At 39.4% G+C, this 22,165-nt stretch overlaps 1 protein-coding gene across 1 annotated transcript; it reads right to left on the bottom strand.

The window, feature by feature from the left end:
- Positions 1 to 1,304: 1,304 nt before the first annotated feature.
- LOC127808954 (serine/threonine-protein phosphatase 7 long form homolog) lies at positions 1,305 to 22,165 on the bottom strand. The gene is made up of 3 exons (XM_052347705.1): positions 22,002 to 22,165; positions 2,075 to 3,008; positions 1,305 to 1,989 (listed from the first exon to the last, which is right to left on the bottom strand). Exons 2-3 carry the CDS (start codon positions 3,002 to 3,004, stop codon positions 1,597 to 1,599), a joined length of 1,323 nt encoding a protein of 440 aa, XP_052203665.1. The 5' UTR covers positions 3,005 to 3,008; positions 22,002 to 22,165; the 3' UTR covers positions 1,305 to 1,596.

The raw sequence follows: 22,165 nt of genomic DNA, 5'->3' as shown, positions 1-22,165 counted from the left end.
CAAATGAAATCGAATAATTTGACAAATACACATTCATTTTCTTCTCATTTGCTATGCAAAAGAAAATGTGTAAATAAATAAAATTATATAAAAAGATTCTTTGAATTCCTTCATCTCCAAATAAAAATAATAATAAACAATAATTTAAAGAGGGTTAACATGTAGCTTGACGCAAATTCCAAGGGGAGTGTTGCACTAAGTGGGGTGATCGGGGTGTGTGTGACTTAGTGTCGAGTAATATAGCTAGTGTTTGAGAGAAGAAATTATGGATATTCTTTTTCTTTTTTTTTTGTTTTTTTTAAGAATACATTTTGATGGTGAGTTAGCCTCAACTTATTGATTCTAAATTTGAGTGATTGTCATTAATTAAGTGACTTTAAACTAAAATTTTATAAAATCTAAATTTTTAATATTTATTATTATCTTGATTAAGATAAATTGTTAAGGTAAATCTGAATCAATCTGCCATTCTTTTATTAATTTAAGGTCTTTTTGTATTCTCATTTTCGTACTTTGCTGACTCCTGATTAACAGTAATTTGTCGGATATAATAGATATATAATTTTTTATTTGTGACAAATTAATAAACCTTAAAGATGAAAAATGAATCAAACAAATAGGTATACCATGCCATGAATTAAAAAGGAGAGTGAAAACACTTGTGTTTGATAGAATGAAAAATTTATAGAAAATGTCATATCCAAGAAATTAAATTTTATTTTTACTATTTGACACATTACATTTTTCATAGAATTGAATTTCATAATACAACCATTAAAGTATACTTTGACCTATTTTTCATAAAAAAAAATTCATCTAAGAGGTGATTTTTATTTTTCATATAAATCAAAAAATATATATTTTTCAATTAAATGCTATCAAACCTTACCTTATTTTCTCTCCTTCTAGGCCCTGGAAAAAAAATCCTTATTTAGTCAAATCCTTGGTTAGTCTTGTATGCTTTCAAAGTGAATGAAAGATTTGTCTAAGCAACACGAGTCCCATATAAGATTATGACCTCAGAGGAATTGATCGAAGACATTTCACGCATAGGGCTCTTTTCTGAACATCGTCAGTTTCATAATGATTTTGGTAAATTGGCTGTGTCACAAGGGTGCATACTCCGCATAGTTTTTATGCCCAAAAAGAGTATGAAGAAGCGGGCACCATGGCATGAAAAGATTAAATTGGCTTCACCCGCTGGTCGCCAAAGCACACCACTAAAATATAAAGGTCTCATAAAACCTCATTCTCGAAGTCATATTGGTATCAATCAGAGCTTGCACACCCCAACGACGAAAATATAAAGCAAAGAAAAGGTTACATGCAAAAATGAGTAAAGAAAAAATAAAAGAAAGGTTACATACAAAAACACCCCTCCAACCTACTCTCACCAAATAAGAAATCTCATACAGTGATAGACACCCTTTTTAACCCTAAATCCAACTTTGAGTAAGGGAAGGCTCATGTTTCCCTTCGAAAGTTCGTTCCTCAAACTGATCTCTTATAATGATAAAATAAGCACGAACATGAGGTACATAAATGAAGAATGAGCCACACGATGCGTCCCACCAAGGACTAAAATGCTATAAACAGTCAATCAGTGAGTGGTGCGATGATGCATCGAGTTATGCTTCGGTACCAAGTCATATATTCTCCGTGGGCAGGAAGATAGTCAGACCCCGCATCATCCTTGACCACAGTCTTATGTCGATCATCCCACAACTTGATGTATCGCTTATGTGGGACCTCCCCGTCAAATGCATGCCTACCTTGCTTGTTTTGCTGATGCAACATTATATTTGTATTGACATCCTCAGGAATACATTGCACCATTCCAAATTGGCGCATAACACGGGATGGAAAGTGCCACTCGATAATGTCAAAACAAATGAGTGGCACTTCTGAACGCCACACGCCCTGCCCTTCGACACAGATGTCAGGCAGCTTGAAGAAAATAATATCTAAGGTGTATGGCTGCCAAATAACCTACAATTTCCAAGCAATAAACATATCAGTTGCATGTATAATGTAGTAGCAATGAAATTGAAAATATAATGAATGAACTATGTACTTGATAATTGGTCAAATTGTCTAATTTGTCTCGGTAAAATCTAAGAGAGCATGGCCCGGGGTTTTGGTGGTGCGATAGTTTGCCCTTCCAGCGACAACCCCAAGGATCAACCTCACGGTCCATGGGCAATCTCTCTATCTTGATGGGTCGTCCTACGTATAGCCTCTCCCAAGACCACAGATGTAGGAGCAACAATGGCCCAGTTATCTTGGTAGCTCGACGATGGCTAGCATGACAAAGTGCTCGATATAAACATGCCAACACTGCTCCACCCCAACTAAGTCTCCCGCAATGATCCAGGTCACGAAGCAATGGCAAGTACACGAGTTGTACTGAAGAAGCTAACCTGTCAGGTAAGAGGGGTCCACTGATGAGGCACAGGATATATGCCCTGGCATGCATTTGCACAACATCCTCAGTCGCATCGTCAGGTAAGGTAGTAAAATGTTGTTGTACCCAAGTGAATTGGAGTGATGACCCCTTCAGATGCTCGTCCAATGGTCGCACTCCCAAATATTGCTCGCATAGGGTCGCCCAGTCGTGCACGGTCGACCCTGTCACCGCAGGCCCATCAACCCGTAGTCCCATGAGAATAGCAACATCCTGTAACGTGATGGTGGTCTCGCCCACAGTTAGGTGAAATGTATGGGTCTCTTGTCTCCATCGCTCTACTAGGGCTGTGACCAAAGCCCAATCCATTTGGAAACCAACACCTAACCTGTGAACATGAAAAAAGCCAGCTTTTTGCAAGTATGGGATAATGCGGGGATGAGGTACCCATTGCCTCATTGCATATAACAAACTATTTTGGCAAGTAAGTGGTCCCGGATCCTGACCATTCCATATATCCTCCGATCGATGCTTGCCCTGTAGATATAACACATCTTTATAAAAGGGCCCTGGGCCATGCATACCCCTAACTGCATCCATAGTACTGCAAGACCACATATACCATAATTAGAAATGAAGTAGAAAATATTGACATAAATGAGAATTTGGCATTGACACACACATAAAGAACAATAAACAACAAAACACAACATATAGTTACATAATGTCAAATCACACGTACAAAACCCCATGCACATCACATGTCATTGCCTGAATATAAGTAGTGTCATAGCCAATTGATTAGAAGACATGTTCCATTCAATGGTGAAGCCAAGATTTTGGGTCAAGGGGGTAAGATTTCCTTGGTTGAGGAAGGTGGGTGTGGGATGAAGGGGCAACCTATATGCTGTTTGAATATCACAAGTATGTCAATAAAACAACTTTATAAGAATTTTCAACTACATTATAGAAATTTTTATGTAAAGTCAACAACATTAAATAAAAAATATTATTAATTGTTGAGTAGTGCAAAATTATTAATTTTTAAGTCTTCCTTTCCTATTCAAATTTGGTTATTTAATATAAAATTAAGATTGCCCATATGAATAATTAAATAATTTATTTTTGGAACATTACTCAATTAAAAAGCCAAAATTTTGAACATTACCTTCTAAAGTATTTTAATTTTTTAAAGTTATATTTTGTTTCTAGGTATATTAGTTTTTTTTGTCAAATTTCGAGGAAGAGACAATATCAAATAATTTTATTATTTTTACGTAATTATCAATAGGCCCCATGTAAGTGTCAAAACTTGAGGAAGAGGGCAATTGATGCCTGGACCCTTCCATTCCCCATTGGTTCCATTCATCCTACATTAGTCAAATGCGCAAAGAGCGAAGAGTGTTTGGGGCCTAGGGCCGAGCTTATCAATATTTTTAGTATTTGACAAAGCAAGATAAAGTGTTTTAGACAAAACAAAAAATGTTTTATCAAACAAAAGGCACATGAGGCTCATGCATGAGAGATGTGCACCTTCACAATGCCTTTTGAATGGCATTGCACCTCCATACTATTAAGGTGTGCAAGGGTGAGCCTTTGTGTCCCTCATCCTTGTGCCTTTAACAACTATGATAAACATGCGAGATTTACATAAAGAACCATCAATGATTCACACTCCAACTTAAGGAGCCTGCGAAAGACAAGGCACAAGAGATAGTTGTGTCCTTGTATACACAATCAACATCTCACATAAGCACATCCTTCTTTGGTACCATCTCGTTACGCAGTCGTAGATGAACTTCAGCATCTTGTAGTGACCTTTCTTTTATATAGATAATGTCAAAAGCTCTTGTTGTTACTTTGGGGCCAATAGGACTTGTTTGAGATTTGGCTCAAACTATGACCCATGCTTGCATGCATGTGTCCTTGCTAAAGAAATAGCTCATAACCACTTCTAGTACATGCACATGCTTTTGTAAGTGGCCATGAATGGGAGCACAAATACTTACACAATTGTCACTTTTGGCACATGCATGTTTATGTAGATTGACTTGTTTGTGCTTGTAATCCAATTATTTCTATTGTCCTATCACCAAATATGCCTTTCCAAGAGTTAGATGCAAAGATGATTTGGAAGTTACACTTGTTATATGATGCTAACAAGTCATCCCTGTTCATTTGGCCATCAAGGTGCTATTGATAAAAATATCACACCACATGGTAGAATGTGAGTTGTACAAGTGTAATGACAAGCAAGCTTCAAACACCCTTGAAAAGACCTTAAAACTTCCTCATGTTGGGCAGGAAGGATTTCCTCCTCTTCATCATTATCAAAATATGTTTGTTCCTTCAAGCTTCCAACATCGCATCAAGTTCATCAATGACCTCCTCATCCTCATCACAGACTCTGTTGAATGCATTATTATCAATAGGCACATGTTCTCTCAACCACAAAGTTGCATTCTCAATGAACCATGTTCTCAACATTATAATAGGCATCTTAGTCCTAACCACCCACATCCTTCTCTAAATTCTACATGCGAACTACCATATGATTGTGTACATTGCACTCCCCATGAGCAGCCAACAGTAGCAACATTTCAATACTCGAGGCAAACCTCTAATACTTCCTAGTTGTAATGTCCAAAGGTTTGAGCTAGATAAAAGCTCATTGACTGAATTCTAGGTTGGTTAGCAACTTTTTACTTCTATTAAGTCATTGTATAGGTTGTCTCAAGTTTATATCCAAGTAGATATGTAGCCACTTTGATGGTAAATCATCACAAATTTGCATCTTCATTTTCCCAACTCAAATGGTATGCTTTTTTTTTTTTTTTCCACCCCCCTATAAATAAGAAATAGATTAACCCGAAAAAACCACCAGGCATCTGCAGCTTATCTTGGGGCCTACACAGGCAAAAACAACACAAGCAACACCAAACAAATGAACAAAACAAGAAATGCGGAAAGCAACACAAAACGCACATCATAAGAGCGAAACAAGGATCTAACTCATCATGTCGAATCCATAAACACAGGACCAGTATCACCAAAACCGTGCTTGGCCCGAGCGAGAGCATTCTTTTTCTTCCTTTCTTTCTTCAACTGGGACTTGGACTTCATCGAGACATAGTCGAGGCTAGAACTATCAGCCTTAGTAGATGAAGAATCCTCATCCTCACCTCAATCTCTTCTACCCCTATTATCAATCACCATTTCTGCCTCATCAAGACACCCTGCCCCCATAGGAAGATGCAACTCCTCGGAGAGGGAATATCCATGTTCTCCACCATGAGGGAGCCAAACCGATTCTCCATTAATGACCCCACCTCACTTGGTTTGCTTGGAATAGCCTTAGATGTATGCTCGACAATCTCCAAAAAAGACACATAGGATTTACTAGTCATTTTCACTTGCTACTTAACCTTGTTTCCTTTAGCACCTGCAACCCCATTACCTTTATGACTCACGGGAGACTGGACCCCTAGGATCGTAATGGGCTCATTTCGAACCAAAAAAGGAACCTTCGAACATTTTGATACACTATGATCAAAAACTTTACAATGGGTACACACAGATGGCACCCATTGATACTCCACTGGTAAACAAGTAACTTTGGGCTCACTTGTGAGTTCATCCACTCCCTGATCCAATAGGATATATGCTGGAAAAGAAGAAGATACATGCATCATCACACAGACTCGTGTATAACCCAACCTTGTTATGTCCTCGATCATCGACAGGTTTACCCAACCCATTGGCAATAACAGAAATCCCCTTAACTGAGCACCCCTCTAGGGGTAGATTAGAGATTTTGAGCCACATCGGAATAGAGGTATGGGATTCTAGTGTAAGAAGCATCCCTGGCTCCCAACATTTCAACAAAATAGGCTGACTCGCAAAATGCCATGGGCTCGCAACAAACACCCCCTAACATGTGATCTTGTGTGTCAAAACAAAACAAATAAAATCCACAATTATTAGAGATTATCTCGGTAAGGTTGTACCACTTCCATAACTTCATAGCAAGGGACCGAAGCACTGAAAAAGGTAAACTCCTTTCAATAAAATAATCCACGAGCGTACTCATCTAATATGCCATATTCTCATCAATAATTGTTGACGTGAGAAGATCAAGAAGAAAAGGAAGGTAGTGTTTAAGGAGAAAAGGAAAGAATCCTTTCACGCATCTGCTTCTAGAACACTATGTTTTTAGGAAGTTTCTAAAATTCTTCTAAATCTTGTTCTTTTGGATAGTTTCCTAATCTCAAATTAGGATATTTTCCCAAGTGTATTTTATTGTAATCTTCTTTCTGATAATATTTCCTAAAGATGTAAATATTCAACCCTATAACTAGGGTTGTTTATGAATAAGATTATCAAGCTTTTCGTCTAAGTTTACATGGTATCAGAGCCACGACTCAGAGAAAGAAGAATTTCTGGCCTTCATTGCCCTTCTAGTTCTGTGTGCTTCTTTCGGCCTTCATTGCCATTCCCTCAATTAATACCTATTGTTCTACCCTCATTGCACTTCTCTACTCCATCTATTTCTTTCAAATCATGTCAGAGATCTCTAAGATTGCTCCATCAATGACCTCGGGAGAAACCAACATCTTTGATACTTCACTAGGAGGTCTACCTACCGGCGACCTACCCAGAATGCATCCATCTTACTGGTTGGATGGACGAAACTACCTGCAATACGCTTAGTTGGTAAAAACCTTTCTAAAGGGAAGAGAAAAGCTCCCATCACTCAATGAAGTGTTTGTTGTTGTCCAGAGTGAGGAGAATAAGAGAATAGCCATGTTAGGAGAAATCTGTTCCGAATGATCTACCATGTTAACTAATAGAAGAGAGGGATCAAAGTTTAGATTTCAACACAAAAGGGTAGATGGGCAATCTAAATCACAAGAGAAGGAAGGTCTGTGATGCTCCTATTGTAAAAAACCTAAGCATACTCAAGAAACCTGCTTCAAGTTGCATGGGAAGGAGACTGTGCTACAAAAAATAGGTGGATTCAAAAATATACCCTCTCGGAATCAAGAATATCTCTCCAACAAGCAAGAAAAGGTTGCAGAAAAGACAGATGTAGTGGCTGAACAGGAGCTTCATTAACTAAATGCTGATGAAATTGGAAAACTTAAGGTGTTCTTGAAGACTATTCAAGATGGATCATGTTCTATTGCCCAGCAAGTAGCCCTAACAACTTTCAGTTTGGTTCTTTAACTGCCACAAAAACTACTAAGGATGACATTTGGATTCTAGACTCAAGGGCTACAGATCACATGTCCCATAATCCCCATGTTTTTTATACCTATACTACTCTTGAAACCCCTAAACAAATCCTCATTGCCAATGGGACATCTATACTTATAAAAGGCCAAGGCAAGGTTACTCTTAGCCCTACTCTTGCTATCAAATAGGTTTTGCATGTTCCAAACTTATCAACCAACTTGATTTATGTCCATCAACTCACTAAAGACCTTAATTGTCGAGTCATTTTCTCTCCTTCTACGTGTGAGTTTCAGGAAACAGACACGAAGAGGACGATTGGTGCTGCTAAGGAAAGGAATGGGCTATATGTTCTAAAGGGGAAGACTTTGTTGCCTAGTGGGAATAAGCCTAAGCTAGCCTGCACATCTCGGTCTCATCCAACTCTCACTCAAGTGTGGATTCATCACTATCGGCTGGGACATCCACCTCTTCAATTATTGAAATCTATGTTCCCTGACTTATTTAAGCAATTAGATTCTAGTACTTTGCATTGTGATGTATGCAAAGTCTCCAAGTACCATAGGGTTTCTTATCTTGTTAGTAATAAATTGTCTTCACACCCTTTTGCATTAATATATTCTAATGTTTGGGGGTCATCTAGGATTCCTAATTGTTCTGGGGCTAGATGGTTCATCTCTTTTATAGATGATTGCACTAGAATTACTTGGATATTTCTTTTAAAAGACAAGGTTGCTGTTAGTACTGTTTTGCCTCATTTTTACTCAATGATTTTGACTCAATTTGGCACCCCCAATCAGAAAATTAAGACTGATAATGTGAGGGACTATTTCAACCAGCATTTGCATCAATTTTTCCAAGAGAAAGGGGTTATCCATGAGTTTTCTTGTATCAACACTCCACAACAAAATGAAGTGGCTGAGAAGAAAATGAGGCACCTCTTAAATGTCACTAGATCTCTCCTACATCATCATCATATCCCTATGAATTTATGGGGGGAAACAGTCGTTACAATAACCTATCTAATCAATAGAGTTCCTTCCAAAATTCTAGGTCATCAAAGCCCTTTCCAATGTCTTTCTTCTCACTTTTCAGATTTCAATCAGCACACACCTCTTCCCCTTCAAGTCTTTGGTTGTGTAGCCTTTGTCCACATTCCTAAGCAAAACCAAGACAAGCTGGATCCTAGGGCCCTTAGATGTGTCTTCCTTGGCTATTCTCCTACCCAAAAAGGCTACAAATGTTACTATCCTCCTACTAGAAAATTCTTCGTTTCAAAGGATGTCACATTTGTTGAGTCTCAATCCTTCTTTGGTCCCTCATCCCTTGGTCCCGAGGGGAGACTCAATTGATAGGTGACAAAGGCCAAGGCTCATCCTTCTCGAATCTAGACTTAATTCCTCTTGAGCCATCTGAACCTAATACTTCTACAGAGGCAGAGCCTATCCTTGACCATTTTTATCAGAACAACCATCATCACAGCCTTGATCAAGCAAGTAAACTCGAGGCATCAACCCCAATCAAGCTCAAAGGCTCTCCCTTTGTGTATCACATAAGACAACAACCTGTCACGACCCCAAGGAATCTCAAGGATATATTAGTAATACATGTTATGTGTTTTCCTTATTAGTTGCATTTTCTGTTATTGTTAGCATCTTCAATTGTAAGCCTATAAATAGGCTTAAATAGTTAGAGGAAGGCATCTTAATGAATGATTTGAATCTCAATTCCCTCTCTCAATACTATCCCACGGCTTTTCTCTCTCTCCCTCAATTCTGTTCTGTTCTTCCTTGCCCTCTTCTTGCTCTATCTTCCTCAACATCTTATCCAAATTCCTTCCTAGACCCTAGCTAAACCCTAGGGTCATGACATTTGGTATCAGAGCTATCGTCCTCGGCGATTTTCTTTGTTGAGTGATTTCGACAATTATCGGCAGTGAATTTTGGCCATTCTAGTTCAACTTTTGAAGCAAAAGTAGACCAGGTGATTTTCGAATGTGATTCCGACACTTTCTAATAGCCAGTACAGCAAAGCAGAGCAAAGAAATTCTTGGCCAATATTGAGGCGCATCAGAATAGCAATTTCGTGAATTTAATTCAGCAAATCAACAAAGAGAATCGGTTCTCAGGAGACTGCTATGAGTATTGATCGAGGTGAGTAACGGCAAATCAGAAGACACCACTTGCGTGGAAGTGGATCGAACTGGCCAGAGTGTAAGCGACTTCTGACAATTGATCAAGCAACGATTTAAACGGAGATTAAGGCATCAAAGAGAAGCAGATTGGAGCGATCGGAAGCTACAACGATCGCAGTCGAGTTCGAGCAATCTTGAATCCGTTGTGAATCAAACGTGGAACAGGGGGACCGTGATCTGCATGCAGCCATAGGCTATTGCTCTCAGTGACGAAATCAAATCAAGTAAGGAGGAGTTACGCAACGGAAGTTGCTTTCAAAAGCAAGACGTTGGACAGTGATTGGGTGCCGACTCTGTTGGGGCTAGCCTTAAATCAGTTTGATTCTAGCAAACTCGCTGCATGTGATTGAGGCGAAAGGCAGGAGTGATCGGAGACGGTTCAAAAGTTAATTCCACAAGCGGCGATTCTCAATTGCTCGATTTCAATTGTGATTCTCAATTCAGATTTGGAAGTTAAGCGAGAGGTGAGTTCTAGACAAATTTTAACTTGATTTCGGCACATTTTATGGGTTGCAGCAGAATCAACCAACATAGAAGGTGGAATAGGCCTAGGCTTCCGACTTGAGAAATCCAGGAAGTATTGTTCGATCAAAGAAGGCATGCATGTGGCTAAGGCGATGAAGGTGACCTCGGTTGTGGAGAAGGAGAAGCGGTTGGGGACTATCGTTGAATCTGTAGTGATCACGAGCAAGGCCAGAAGGTGTTTATCCATTGTGATTATTAGATATGTTCGTGAGTAGATAGCGAGAAGTAAGGCGAGTATTGGAAGCAGATCCTTGAGCACGCTGATCATCGCTCATTGCGAATATAGGAGGTCATGTACAATTGATTGAGGCAAACTCAGGGTTGCTGATTTCGATTTTGAGGAAGACGACTTAGATCTCGGTGAATCTTGAGCCGTTAGATTAGGCAATTTTCGGAGGCAAATTTGGAGCTGATTTAGGTACAGAAATGGCAGGCGAAGCTTTTGGTCGGTGATTGGGTAAAAAGGGATATAGGCTCAGGTGAATTGAAGAAAAGCTGATCAATATGTGATTGTTGCGATTTTGGAAGGTGAAGTAGACCAACGATTTCAATTGTGCGATTCCAAGTCTAATCGTTGCGTGTGCAATGAGTTTGAGCGAACTTAGGGTGTGGAATTTAGATTCGAGAAAGGCAAATCAAAGTGGCGCAGCGGGTTATTGGATCGGAAACGGGTCCAGAAGTTGAGATTAAGAAGCGACGGTTCTTAGCTATTGCATCTTAACTAAGGCAAAGTTGAAGGCAACGTGAGGTGAACTAGATGGAATTCCGATGGGAAGCTATTAAAAGCGGAAAATGCCAGAACCAAGTGCAGGTGGATGACTGTTTGGAGACCTTAGAGATGGGGTGTCAGCAAGCTCAAAAGAGATCAGTTGGAGCCAATCGGAGTATGCGGATAATCTGGATTTACCCTTTAGCGGGCTTCGTGAGGAAATTGCTAGGTTCCTCCAGCAGATCAGCCAACAGTTGAACGCCTTGAGCCTGTTAGCTAGGCAACCTAATGTCCGCCTTTCGAGGAAATTCACTCCCAGGGCTTCTTCGGCACCCATTCTAACTACGCCAATGCATAGACAGAGGTTACAGAATCTGAGGGAAGCAGAGGACAAAGCTGAGGCAGAGAAGGATAATTGGGACCAAGGGGTTGGCAGTAATCACTCCACCATTCCAGAGTCACAATTGGACATTCCCCCGTTTGAAAGAGAAAGATCTTAGTGGTAGATCAGACAATGCGAACGGATCTTCTACCAACACCGAGTAGTGGAAAGGGAGAAAGTGAAAATTGTTGCAGCTTATTTGGATGTTGTTGTAGACGCTTGGTTCCAAAATTGGAGCTAGGGAAGGGTAGAATAGAGCTAGCCACAGTTTGTAAACGACTTGTATACTCGGTTTGGAGAAAGGCCCAAAACTAATGTTGTCATAGGAGTTCCTAAGGCTGCTCATCAAGTAGTGCAGGAAGCAGATGTAATAGCTATGGAAGGGGAAGTTGGAGTTCATGCAGCTCAAGAAAAGTATGAAGCTGATAAAGACCTAAGGATCAGGACGATAGCTGCAAAGAATGAGGAAAAACCTGAATTGGATCAGGCAATTCAGGCTGCCAAGGAAGTAATGGTAGTTGTTGAAGAAGCTATCAAGGTTCCATTGACAGAAAAATCTGCTGGAAGTGGATTTTTAGTGTACACCAACAATCGGGAAGTTAAGGATACCCCAATAGAGGATACCTCTACTAAAGAGAAAGAAGATATTGGGAAGATCGTGGGGAAATCCTTTGTGGAAGGAAACGAGACTTTCACTGCTTTGATAGTCCTCAATTTCATTGGAAAGCAGCAGCACCAAACCAAATTTTAGCCTGCAAAGCAGTTTGACTTACTCTCCACAGTTAGAGTGATTATGGCAGAAGGCATGATAGGTCAAATGGAATTGATTTTGAGAGCAACAAGGAATGGGTGGATGGATGGAACAGGTGCTGTAGCAAATCATGGTACTGCTGTTTTCGAAGAAAAAGACATGGAAAGACATAAGAAAAGAAAAGTAAGAGATAAGAACAAGAAAATGCGAAGAAGAAACCATATTATTAAGGTTGGAATTGGCTGAATAATAAAGTCAGCAGTAGTCAATTCTTGGGGACAAGAATTGTTTGAAGGGATGGGAATTGTCACGATCCCAAGGAACCCCAAGTAGTCAATTCCATTGATAGAAAAATCTGCTGGAAGTGGGTTTTTAGTGTACACCAACAATCGAAAAGTTAAAGATACCCCAATAGAGGATACCTCTACTAAAGAGAAAGAAGATATTGGGAAGATGGTGGGGAAATCCTTTGTGGAAGGAAACGAGACTTTCGCTGCTTTGATAGTCCTCAATTTCATTGGAAAGTAGCAGCACCAAACCAAATTTCGGCCTGCAAAGCAGTTTGACTTACTCTCTACAGTTAGAGCGATTATGGCGGAAGGCATGATAGGTCAAATGGAATTGATTTTGAGAGCAACAAAGAATGGGTGGATGGCTGGAACAGGTGCTGTAGCAAATCATGGTACTGCTGTTTTCGAAGAAAAAGACATAGAAAGACATAAGAAAAGAAAAGTAAGAGATAAGAACAAGAAAATGCGAAGAAGAAACCATATTATTAAGGTTGGAATTGGCTGAATAATAGGGTCAGCAGTAGTCAATTCTTGGGGACAAGAATTGTTTGAAGGGATGGGAATTGTCACGACCCCAAGGAATCCCAATGATATATTAGTAATACATGTCATGTGTTTTCCTTATTAGTTGCATTTTCTATTATTGTTAGCATCTTCAATTGTAAGCCTATAAATAGGCTTGAGTAGTTAGAGGAAGGCATCTTAATGAATGATTTGAATCTCAATTCCCTCTCTCAATACTCTCCCACGGCTTTTCTCTCTCTCCCTCAATTCTGTTCTGTTCTTCCTTGCCCTCTTCTTGCTCTATCTTCCTCAACCTCTTATCCAAATTCCTTCCTAGACCCTAGGGTCGTGACACAACCCATTTCTCAAGCTCAGCAAGGATCAACATCTGATTCCCAGCCAGGTACTGAAGTTGTTTCCTCACTAATGCCTGTTCATTCTAATCCTGACTATGTTTCTTCTAACCTGAATGATTAGGACATGCCTATTGCCCTTAGAAAAGGGGTTATACGTTGCACTCAACATCCTCTGGCCCACTATATATCCTATCACAAGTTGTCCTAAAAACATAAAAGTTTCCTAACTTCTCTAGATACCATTATCATCCTTAAGTCAGTGGATGAGGCTTTAAAGGATCAGAAATGGAAACTGGATATGCAAGAGGAAATGAAAGCATTGGAGAAAAATAACACATGGGATCTGGTGCCAAGACCAAAGGGGGTAGTTCCAGTGGGTTGTAGATGGGTTTTCAACTTGAAATACAATACAAATGGGACTTTGGAGAGGTACAAGGCTCAATTAGTAACTAATGGCTATATTCAAACATATGGGATTGACTACTTGGAGACTTTTGCCCTAGTAGCTAAGATGACTATTGTGAGAATTATCTTATCCCTAGCAGCCCACTATGGTTGGAGATTACAACAGCTAAATGTGAAGAATGCATTTCTTCATGGTGATCTAAAAGAAGAAGTGTTTATGGAAAAGCCACCGGAATTCAAGGAAGGAAGAGCAGATAAAGTATGTAGACTTATGAAGGCCCTCTATGGCCTTAAACAATCACCAAGAGTCTAGTTTGATAAGTTCTTCAAAGTTATGAAGCTGATGGACTACCAACAAAGTAGAGGAGACCATACACTTTTTTTTAAACACTCAATGCAAGGGAAGGTGACTGCTCTTTTAGCATATGCGGATGACATCATTGTGACAGGAGATGAAATTGAAGAAGATAAGGTACTTAAAAGTCAATTGGCTCAGAATTTTGAGATTAAAGACCTGGGATCACTCAAAAATTTTTAGGTAATAGAGGTTACCAGTATCCAAAGCAAGTATCTTTATATCCCAGCGTAAGTATATATTGGATCTCTCAAAGGAGACTGGTTTGCTAGGAGGAAAAGGAATGGCTACTCCAGTGGAACCTAATACTAAGTTAGGAGAAGAAACCAACAATCCACCAATAGACAAAGGGAGGTATTAAAGGCTGTAGGCCAGCTAATTTACTTGTCACACACCCGACTAGATATTGCCTATGCGATGAGCTTGGTAAGTCAATTTATGTATAATCCTACTAAAAATCATATACATGCTATGAGAAGGATATTGTGCTACCTGGAAACTACCCCAGGCAAAAGAATTTTATTCAAAACAAGTGGTTGTTTGGATGTACAAGGCTATACAGATGTTGATTATGCTGGATCATTGGTGGATAGGAGATCTACTACTGGATATTGTGTGTTTCTAGGTAGAAACTTGATCTCTTGGTGAAGTAAGAAGTAGATCATAGTGGCAAGGTCAAGTGTTGAAGCCGAATTCAAGGCTATGAAACTTGGTTTATGTGAGTTGTTGTGGCTAAGGATTGTTCTAGAGGACCTTAAGATTGTTGTTAATGAGCCATTGAGGTTATTTTGTGATAACCAATCAACCACAAGCATTGCTCATAATCCTGTGCAACATGACAGACTAAGCTCATTGAGATTGACCAGCATTTTATAAAGGGAAAACTTGAGAGAGATGTAATTCAAATACCCTATGTGCTGTTTGAGAAACAAGTTACCTATATTCTAACAAAAGGATTGGCAATTAGAAGATTAAGAGACTTAGCATTCAAGTTGGGAATGATGGATATTCATTCACCAACTTGAGGGGAAGTGTTGATGTAAGAAGATCAAGAAGAAAAGGAAAGCAGTGTTCAAGGAGAAAAGGAAAGAATCCTTTCACGCGTCTGCTTCTAGAACACTATGTTTTTAGGAAGTTTCTAATACTCTTCTAAATCTTGTTCTTTTGGATAGTTTCTTGTCACGACCCTAGGGTTTAGCTAGGGTCTATGAAGGAAATGGGATGGATTTGGGAGAGAAACGGAGAAGAATTGGACGGAGATATAGAGCATAAATCAAGAAAAATGAGGGAGAGAAAGTAAGGAGAGAAAATATGAATTCACAATATTATTTTAAAATACATTTCTCTACATGCTATAGCCTATTTATAGGTTATTAAACTGATAGAATATTGTAGAACAACACCCATGTGCACTTTAATCAGAATGAATAGCATCTCCTAACAAACAATTGCAACTAATGATAGCGTTGCCCCTCTAATTCCTCTTGGGTCATGACAATTCCCCCTCCTTGAAAGGTTTCTTATCCCCAAAAACTTATTACCATTGAGCCGTTGTTATTCATCCGATGCCCATCTTCACCAATTGGTTTCTTCTTCACCTTTTCTTGTTCTCCTCTCGTATTACCTTTTTCTTTTGCTTTCTCTTTCCTTCTTCCTTAACAGTACTACGACTAGTTGCAACACCAAACCCAACCATCCACCTCTTCCTTATTGCCATTGAAAATGGTTCCAATAGAGTTGTCATTATTGTAACCATCTCATTTCCAATCATAGGAAGAAATTCAAACTTCTCTTTAAGCAAATCAACCCTTTTTGCAGTTGTTGTCCTATTTTGTGTGCCCGTGCTAATGACATAAGTATGAGATGTCCCGAACAAGGTACCCAATGCAATCCTTTCCTCTTCCTCAAGTACTTGGTAAAGAGGCTTTTCAAACTCCTTCCTCTGCTACTTTGGGAGATCAATAACATCAGGAGTCTCAACACTAGTGGGAGTGCTTGAGAGGCTATCAACTGATTGAATATCACCCTCCAACTCCTCTTCCTCAATCTCTTCTGCAACAATTGCCTTTTCTTTCTTGTCATTCTGAATTGCCTGATTCAATTCAGATTGTTCCTCATTCTTTGCAGCTACCATTCCCATTCTTAGAACCTCATTAGCCTCATACTTCTCATCAGCTGCATGAACACCATCTTCCTCTTCCACTGCTACTTCATCAGCTTCCTGCACTACTTGATGAGCAGCCTTGGAAGCTCCTTTGATAACATCAGTTTTGGTCCTTTCTCTAAACCGAGTACACAAGTCGATCACAAACCGTGGCCAGCTCAATTCCACCCTCCCGTGGCTCCAATTCTTAAACTAAGCATCTACAACGCCCTCCAAATAAACTGCAACCATGTTCACTTTCTCCCTTTCAGCTACTAGGTATTGGTAGAACACCCGTTCACATTACCTAATCCACCATTTAGGCCTATCTCTTTCAAATGCAGGAATGTTCATCCGCGAGCCCAGGGGTGTGGAGTGACTTTCCCCAACTCCTCGACCCAAGTTTTCCTCATTTGCATCATCCATTCCTAATCTTAGGGACACATCAGCCTTAGGAATACCTTCAATCTGCTAGCTGCTTTTAATATAACCTTCAGGCCGTAGAGTATGCTTTTCATTGCAACTCTCATCTCCAATCTGACTTAAGTAGGCAGAATATTCTTTTGAAAAACATTCAGCTGGAATACTAACCTGGAATTTGTATGAAAATAGGATCAAAAAATCATCCAGCTGTCTACTAAGGTCCTTGATTCCTTTTCTTGTTGCAGCACATAGTCCTTGGCCATCTCCTCAATTCAATTCCTTAAAGAATTCACCACTACAATAGCCTCTTGATTAGCTTCCAAGGACCACTCCAAAAACTTATTCCGTTACTCAAATTCAGCAACCTTGGATTCCAAAAGGCTAAATTTGAATCAGCATTTAGTTGTTGCTAATGGCCTCCAAATCAATTACCCTTCAAACAACTTGTTGGCTTTGGATAATTTCAAAAGACAATCTATTCTAATCAGCTTCAGAAATCTATCCGCAACTTTTGAAACCAACACTTCCTTTGTGCAACTCTAAAACCACAACTCTTGTTGCACAAGTACTTCCAAAGCTGGATTGAATCTGTTCGGCCTCCAAATTCACTAGAATTCAGTCATTGAAATAGCTTTAATAAATCGCCAAGACCTTCTGATAATCGATCGCTTCCAAATCCGCAACCTTAACAGCTTCAAGTTTAGCCAACCTAATTCCACCTCAAACGAAATCCATTGAGATCTAGATCTAGATCTGCTTGATTAACTCAAGCAAGAGTCAGCGGCCAAGGAATTGCTTGATTACTTCGATCAAGTCAATTAAGAATTTCTCTAGACTGAATCGCACTCAAATGTTCAGCGATTACTCAATATCCACTTCCACTATGCCCTTGATTTGCATTCTAATTCCACTCGATATCCCGTTGGAACTCTTTCGGCTTGCGCCGTCTTCACTCCTAGGCTAAAGTTGCTTTGCTCAGCTTCACTTTTCAAATCTGAATTTGCTTTGCTCAACTACGCCTTCCAATCTGCGCTCAATTCTGCCTTGCAACTGGTCGCTGGGTTGGATTGCCTAGCTCGCTCAATTTCGGTTCATCTCTTCTACCTTCGAGTCAACTTCTCCAAATTGATAGCATGAGAATTGCCGCTAGCGAAAATCTACTCTTGGACGGTTTCCGATCTCAATTGCCCAAGGCTTTGCTTCTCATTGTGACTTCCTTCTCACCGGATTCGATGCCTTCTTCTCTCACCCGATCATCGTTCAAGGCTTGGAGAACCACTAGCTTTGCTGCAATCTTCTTGGAGTCATTGTCGCCACCCAATCACCGACCACTAAGTTGGAATTCACCTGAATTCTCTACTCTATCGTTTATGCCGAGATTCGTCAGAATCAGCTACTAACAACTTCTGAATTACAGTTGAGAATCGTCGGCTCTGATACCAAATGTCACGACCCTATGGGTTTAGCTAGGGTCTAGGAAGGAAATGGGAAGAACTTGGGAGAGGAACAGAGAAGAATTGGAGGAAGATATAGAGCATAAATCAAGAGAAATGAGGGAGAGAGAGTAAGGAGGGAAAATATGAATTCACTATATTATTTTAGCATACATTTCTCTACATGCTATGGCCTATTTATAGGCTATTCAACTGATAGAATATTGTAGAACAACACCCATGTGCACTTTAATCAGAATGAATAACATCTCCTAACAAACAATTGCAACTAATGACAGCATTGCCCCTCTAATTCTTCTTGGATCATAACATTTCCCCCTCCTTGAAAGGTTTCTTGTCCCCAATAAACCTTTCAATTCCCAAATGGCTCTTTGGCCAACAACAACGACCTATCTAGCCCTAGCCTTTTACATGCACTGCCACCCCTAGCCTTATCGGATCAAATGGTCAGTAGATAGAACTTTCTAATGTAGAGGATCTTCATAAACTTATTACCATTAAGGCGAATTAGCATTAAACCTGGTCAGAGATGAGAGGTGCAGTGAAGAATTCAATAACCTAAAGCAAGAAGGCTCCGTAACGGATTATAATGTCAAGTTTGAGGAATTGAAAGCACTATTGCTCAATTCCCATCTGACTTTGAATGAGTCTTACTTTGTGTTGAGATTCATTAATGGTCTTAACAATACGCTAAGGCCTATGGTGAAAATAATGTGCCCTGCCACAATACAACAAGCAGCTGAGAAGGCTAGACTGCAAAAGTTGGCGCTAAAATCCATTTACAGAAAGCATGGGTTGTCGCCTAAAAGTTATCTTAAAAACAGCCAACAAATTGAAAGAGCTTCTAAGGCTGCAAATCAAGTAGAGCAGGAATCTAAAGAAAAATTGGAGTTGGACTAGCCAGTTGTAACTAAAGACTACAACAAGGAAGAGAGAATGGACAAGGATATCGATGAGGATCACATTTTATATTCGCAGGAAGCTGAGGAAGCCGCATTGGAAGATGAGGATGGCAATGAAGATAGTGCTCATGAAGCTGATGAGAGGTATGAAGCTGATGCGGTCTTGAGAATAGGAATGGTAGTTGCAAGGAATGAAGAAAAATTTGAATTGGATCAAACAATTCAGGATGACAAGAAAGGATTGGCAATTGCTAAAGAAGTTATTGAGGTTCCACTAGAGGAAAAATTTGTTGAAAATGAGCCTTTGGTGTACACTTGCAACTAGGAAGAAAAAGATGTTGTCGGGAACAAGACTCTTGTTGTCTTGATTATTCATATTCCAATTGGAGAGCTGCAATGTCAAATAAGGTTTTGGCTTGCAAAGAAGTTTGAATTCCTTTCTATGATGGGAAATGATATGGTTGCAGGAATGACAGATCAATTGGAACTATTTTCAATTGCAATAGGGAAGAGGTGGAGGGATGGACTTGGCGTAGCAGCAAATCATAGTATTGTTACTGTTGAGGAAAAATAAAAGGAAAAGCAAAAGAAAAGGAAAATAAGAGATAAAAACAAGAAAAGGTGAAGAAGAAACCAGATAGTGAAGATGGGAGTTGGATGAAGAAACCAGATAGTACCCTAGAGCCAACTCTGCACCACACGGGCAAAAAAGAGGCACACGAAACATCACTTAATCTTACTTGCCTTTCCTTTTATTATGCCTTCCCCTCTGTTCTTGCTTTCTTCTTTCTAAAATAAGCATTAAATAGCCTTGCTTGTTAAACAAGTGGGTCTATGTTGGACTGTAAAATTGCTTGTCTAACAAGCAAGTTCACGCAATCCTAGCCAACCACACTGATCATCTTTCCAACGCGACATCTTGGGGGGCAAGCAAAGAGGTATTTAGGTAAATATTTTGCAAAAGATAGTATTTTGTTATTTTTTTAAAAAGTGGTAAATTAGCAAAGAAAAGAACGTCGAACCAATGACATTTCGGTCTTTCCATGCATCAGAGACCAACACCTCCTACCACCTTGCATAGTTGCACTTCCCTCCCTCCAAGTGGTGGTTGACACCAAAACCAAGAACCCTAGAGCCAACTCTCCACCACACGGGCAAAAAAAGAAAAAGGCATTTGAAACATCACTTACTCTTGCTTGCCTTCCTTTTATTCTTTTTTTCCCTCTGTTCTTGCTTTCTTCTTTCTAAAATAAGTTTTAAATAAGCATTAAATAGCCTTATTTGTTAAACAAATGGATCTATGTTGGACTGTAAAACCGCTCGTCTAAGAAGCGAGTTTGCACAATCATAGCCGACCACATTGATCATCTTTCCAATGCGGTGCCTTGTGTGGCATGAAAATAGGTATTTGGGTAAATATTTTGTAAATGGTAGTATTTTGTCAATTTTTTTTAAAAAAAATGGTAAATTAGCAAGGAAAAAATAAAAGAATGCTACAATGACACTGTTTCAATGTTTTCGTGCATCAGAGACCAACACCTCCTCCCACCTTGCACAGTTGCACCTCTCTCCCTCCAAGCGGTGGTTGACACCAAAACCAAGAACCATTGAGCCAACTCTTCACCACACGGGCAAAAAAAAGGCACCCATAACATTACTTACTCTTACTTGCTTTTCCTTTTATTTTTCCTTCCCCACTGTTCTTGATTTTTTTCTTTCTGAAATAAGTTTTAAATAAGCATTAAATAGCTTTGCTCATTAAACAAGTGGGTCTATGTTGGATTGTAAAATCGCGTGTCTAAGAAGCGAGTTCACGCAATCCTAGCCAACCACATTGATCATCTTTCCAATGTGGTATCTTGGGTGGCAGGCAAAGAGGTATTTAGATCAATATTTTGCAAATGCTAGTATTTTGTCAATTTCTTAAATAAAAAAATTAAAAAAAAGTGGTAAATTAGTAAGGAAAACAAAAGGGACGCTGAAATGACATTGTTTCAATGTTTTTGTGCATCAAAGACCAACACCTCCTACCACCTTGCACAGTTGCACCTCCCTCCCTCCAAGCAATGGTTGACACCAAAACCAAGAACCCTAGAGACAACTCTTCACCATACAGGCAAAAAAAAGGGCACCCGGAACATCACTTACTATTACTTGCTTTCCCTTTTAGTCTGCCTTCCCCTCTGTTCTTGATTCTTCTTTCCGAAATAAGTTTTAAATAAGCATTAAATAGCCTTGTTTGTTAAACGAGTGGGTCTATGTTGCGGGTTTGTGCAATCCTAGCCAACCACACTGATCAGCTTTCTAATGCGGCATCTTGGGTGGCAGGCAAAGAGGTATTCAGGTAAATATTTTGCAAATGATAGTATTTTGTTAATTTTTTAAAAGAATAGGTGAATTAGGAAGGGAAAAACAAAAAAAAAGGATCTACGCAACTCCATGATTTTCAGAAATCAACTCAACGTTAAATTCAAGCATATTTTAGCTAATTATAACATAGATAAAAACACATCAACGATACAGAATTACTCCAAGCATATTACAGAATTATTTTTAGTGCAAATTTTCTGTGCAAAATACAATGTAACAAAAACCATACAAAAAAAATAGAAAAAAGCTTCACATCATGTCGCGGATATACAGAACATGCAACAAACACCTTCCATGCAATTTCTAATTTCTGATTTGCAGAACCATGAAATTTATTAGTTTCTGTGCACACAGAGAACATTTACAGATAATTCTAATTCACGGATAAATATTATACAACAGATCATTTCTAATTTACAGATAATTTCTGTGCACATTTAAAGCACGTTACAGAATACAAGCGTACAGACAACATTTTCACGGAATAAGAGTGGCGATTTAGGATATATACAAGCATATTTACAGATAATTTCAAGCACGTATGGGTTACATATATACAAGCGTATGTGTTACAGAGTATTGCTACAAGCGTAAAGAAATACCTCAGTAGCTTGCAGCAATCCGTGCGGGATAGCGATAGTCGCTATGTAGGAGGCTTCCGTGAAATGTATAGATCGATCGATCGATCGAGAGAAACAGAGAGAGAGAGAGATTGGGGAACCAACTGGTGGATTTTAGGGTTTTAAGCGATTTTTTGTTTGCTATG

The sequence above is a fragment of the Diospyros lotus genome, chromosome 8 (genome assembly GCF_014633365.1).
Source record: "Diospyros lotus cultivar Yz01 chromosome 8, ASM1463336v1, whole genome shotgun sequence".
Classification (NCBI taxonomy): Eukaryota; Viridiplantae; Streptophyta; class Magnoliopsida; order Ericales; family Ebenaceae; genus Diospyros; species Diospyros lotus.
This window is presented reverse-complemented; position numbering and strand designations above follow the sequence as displayed.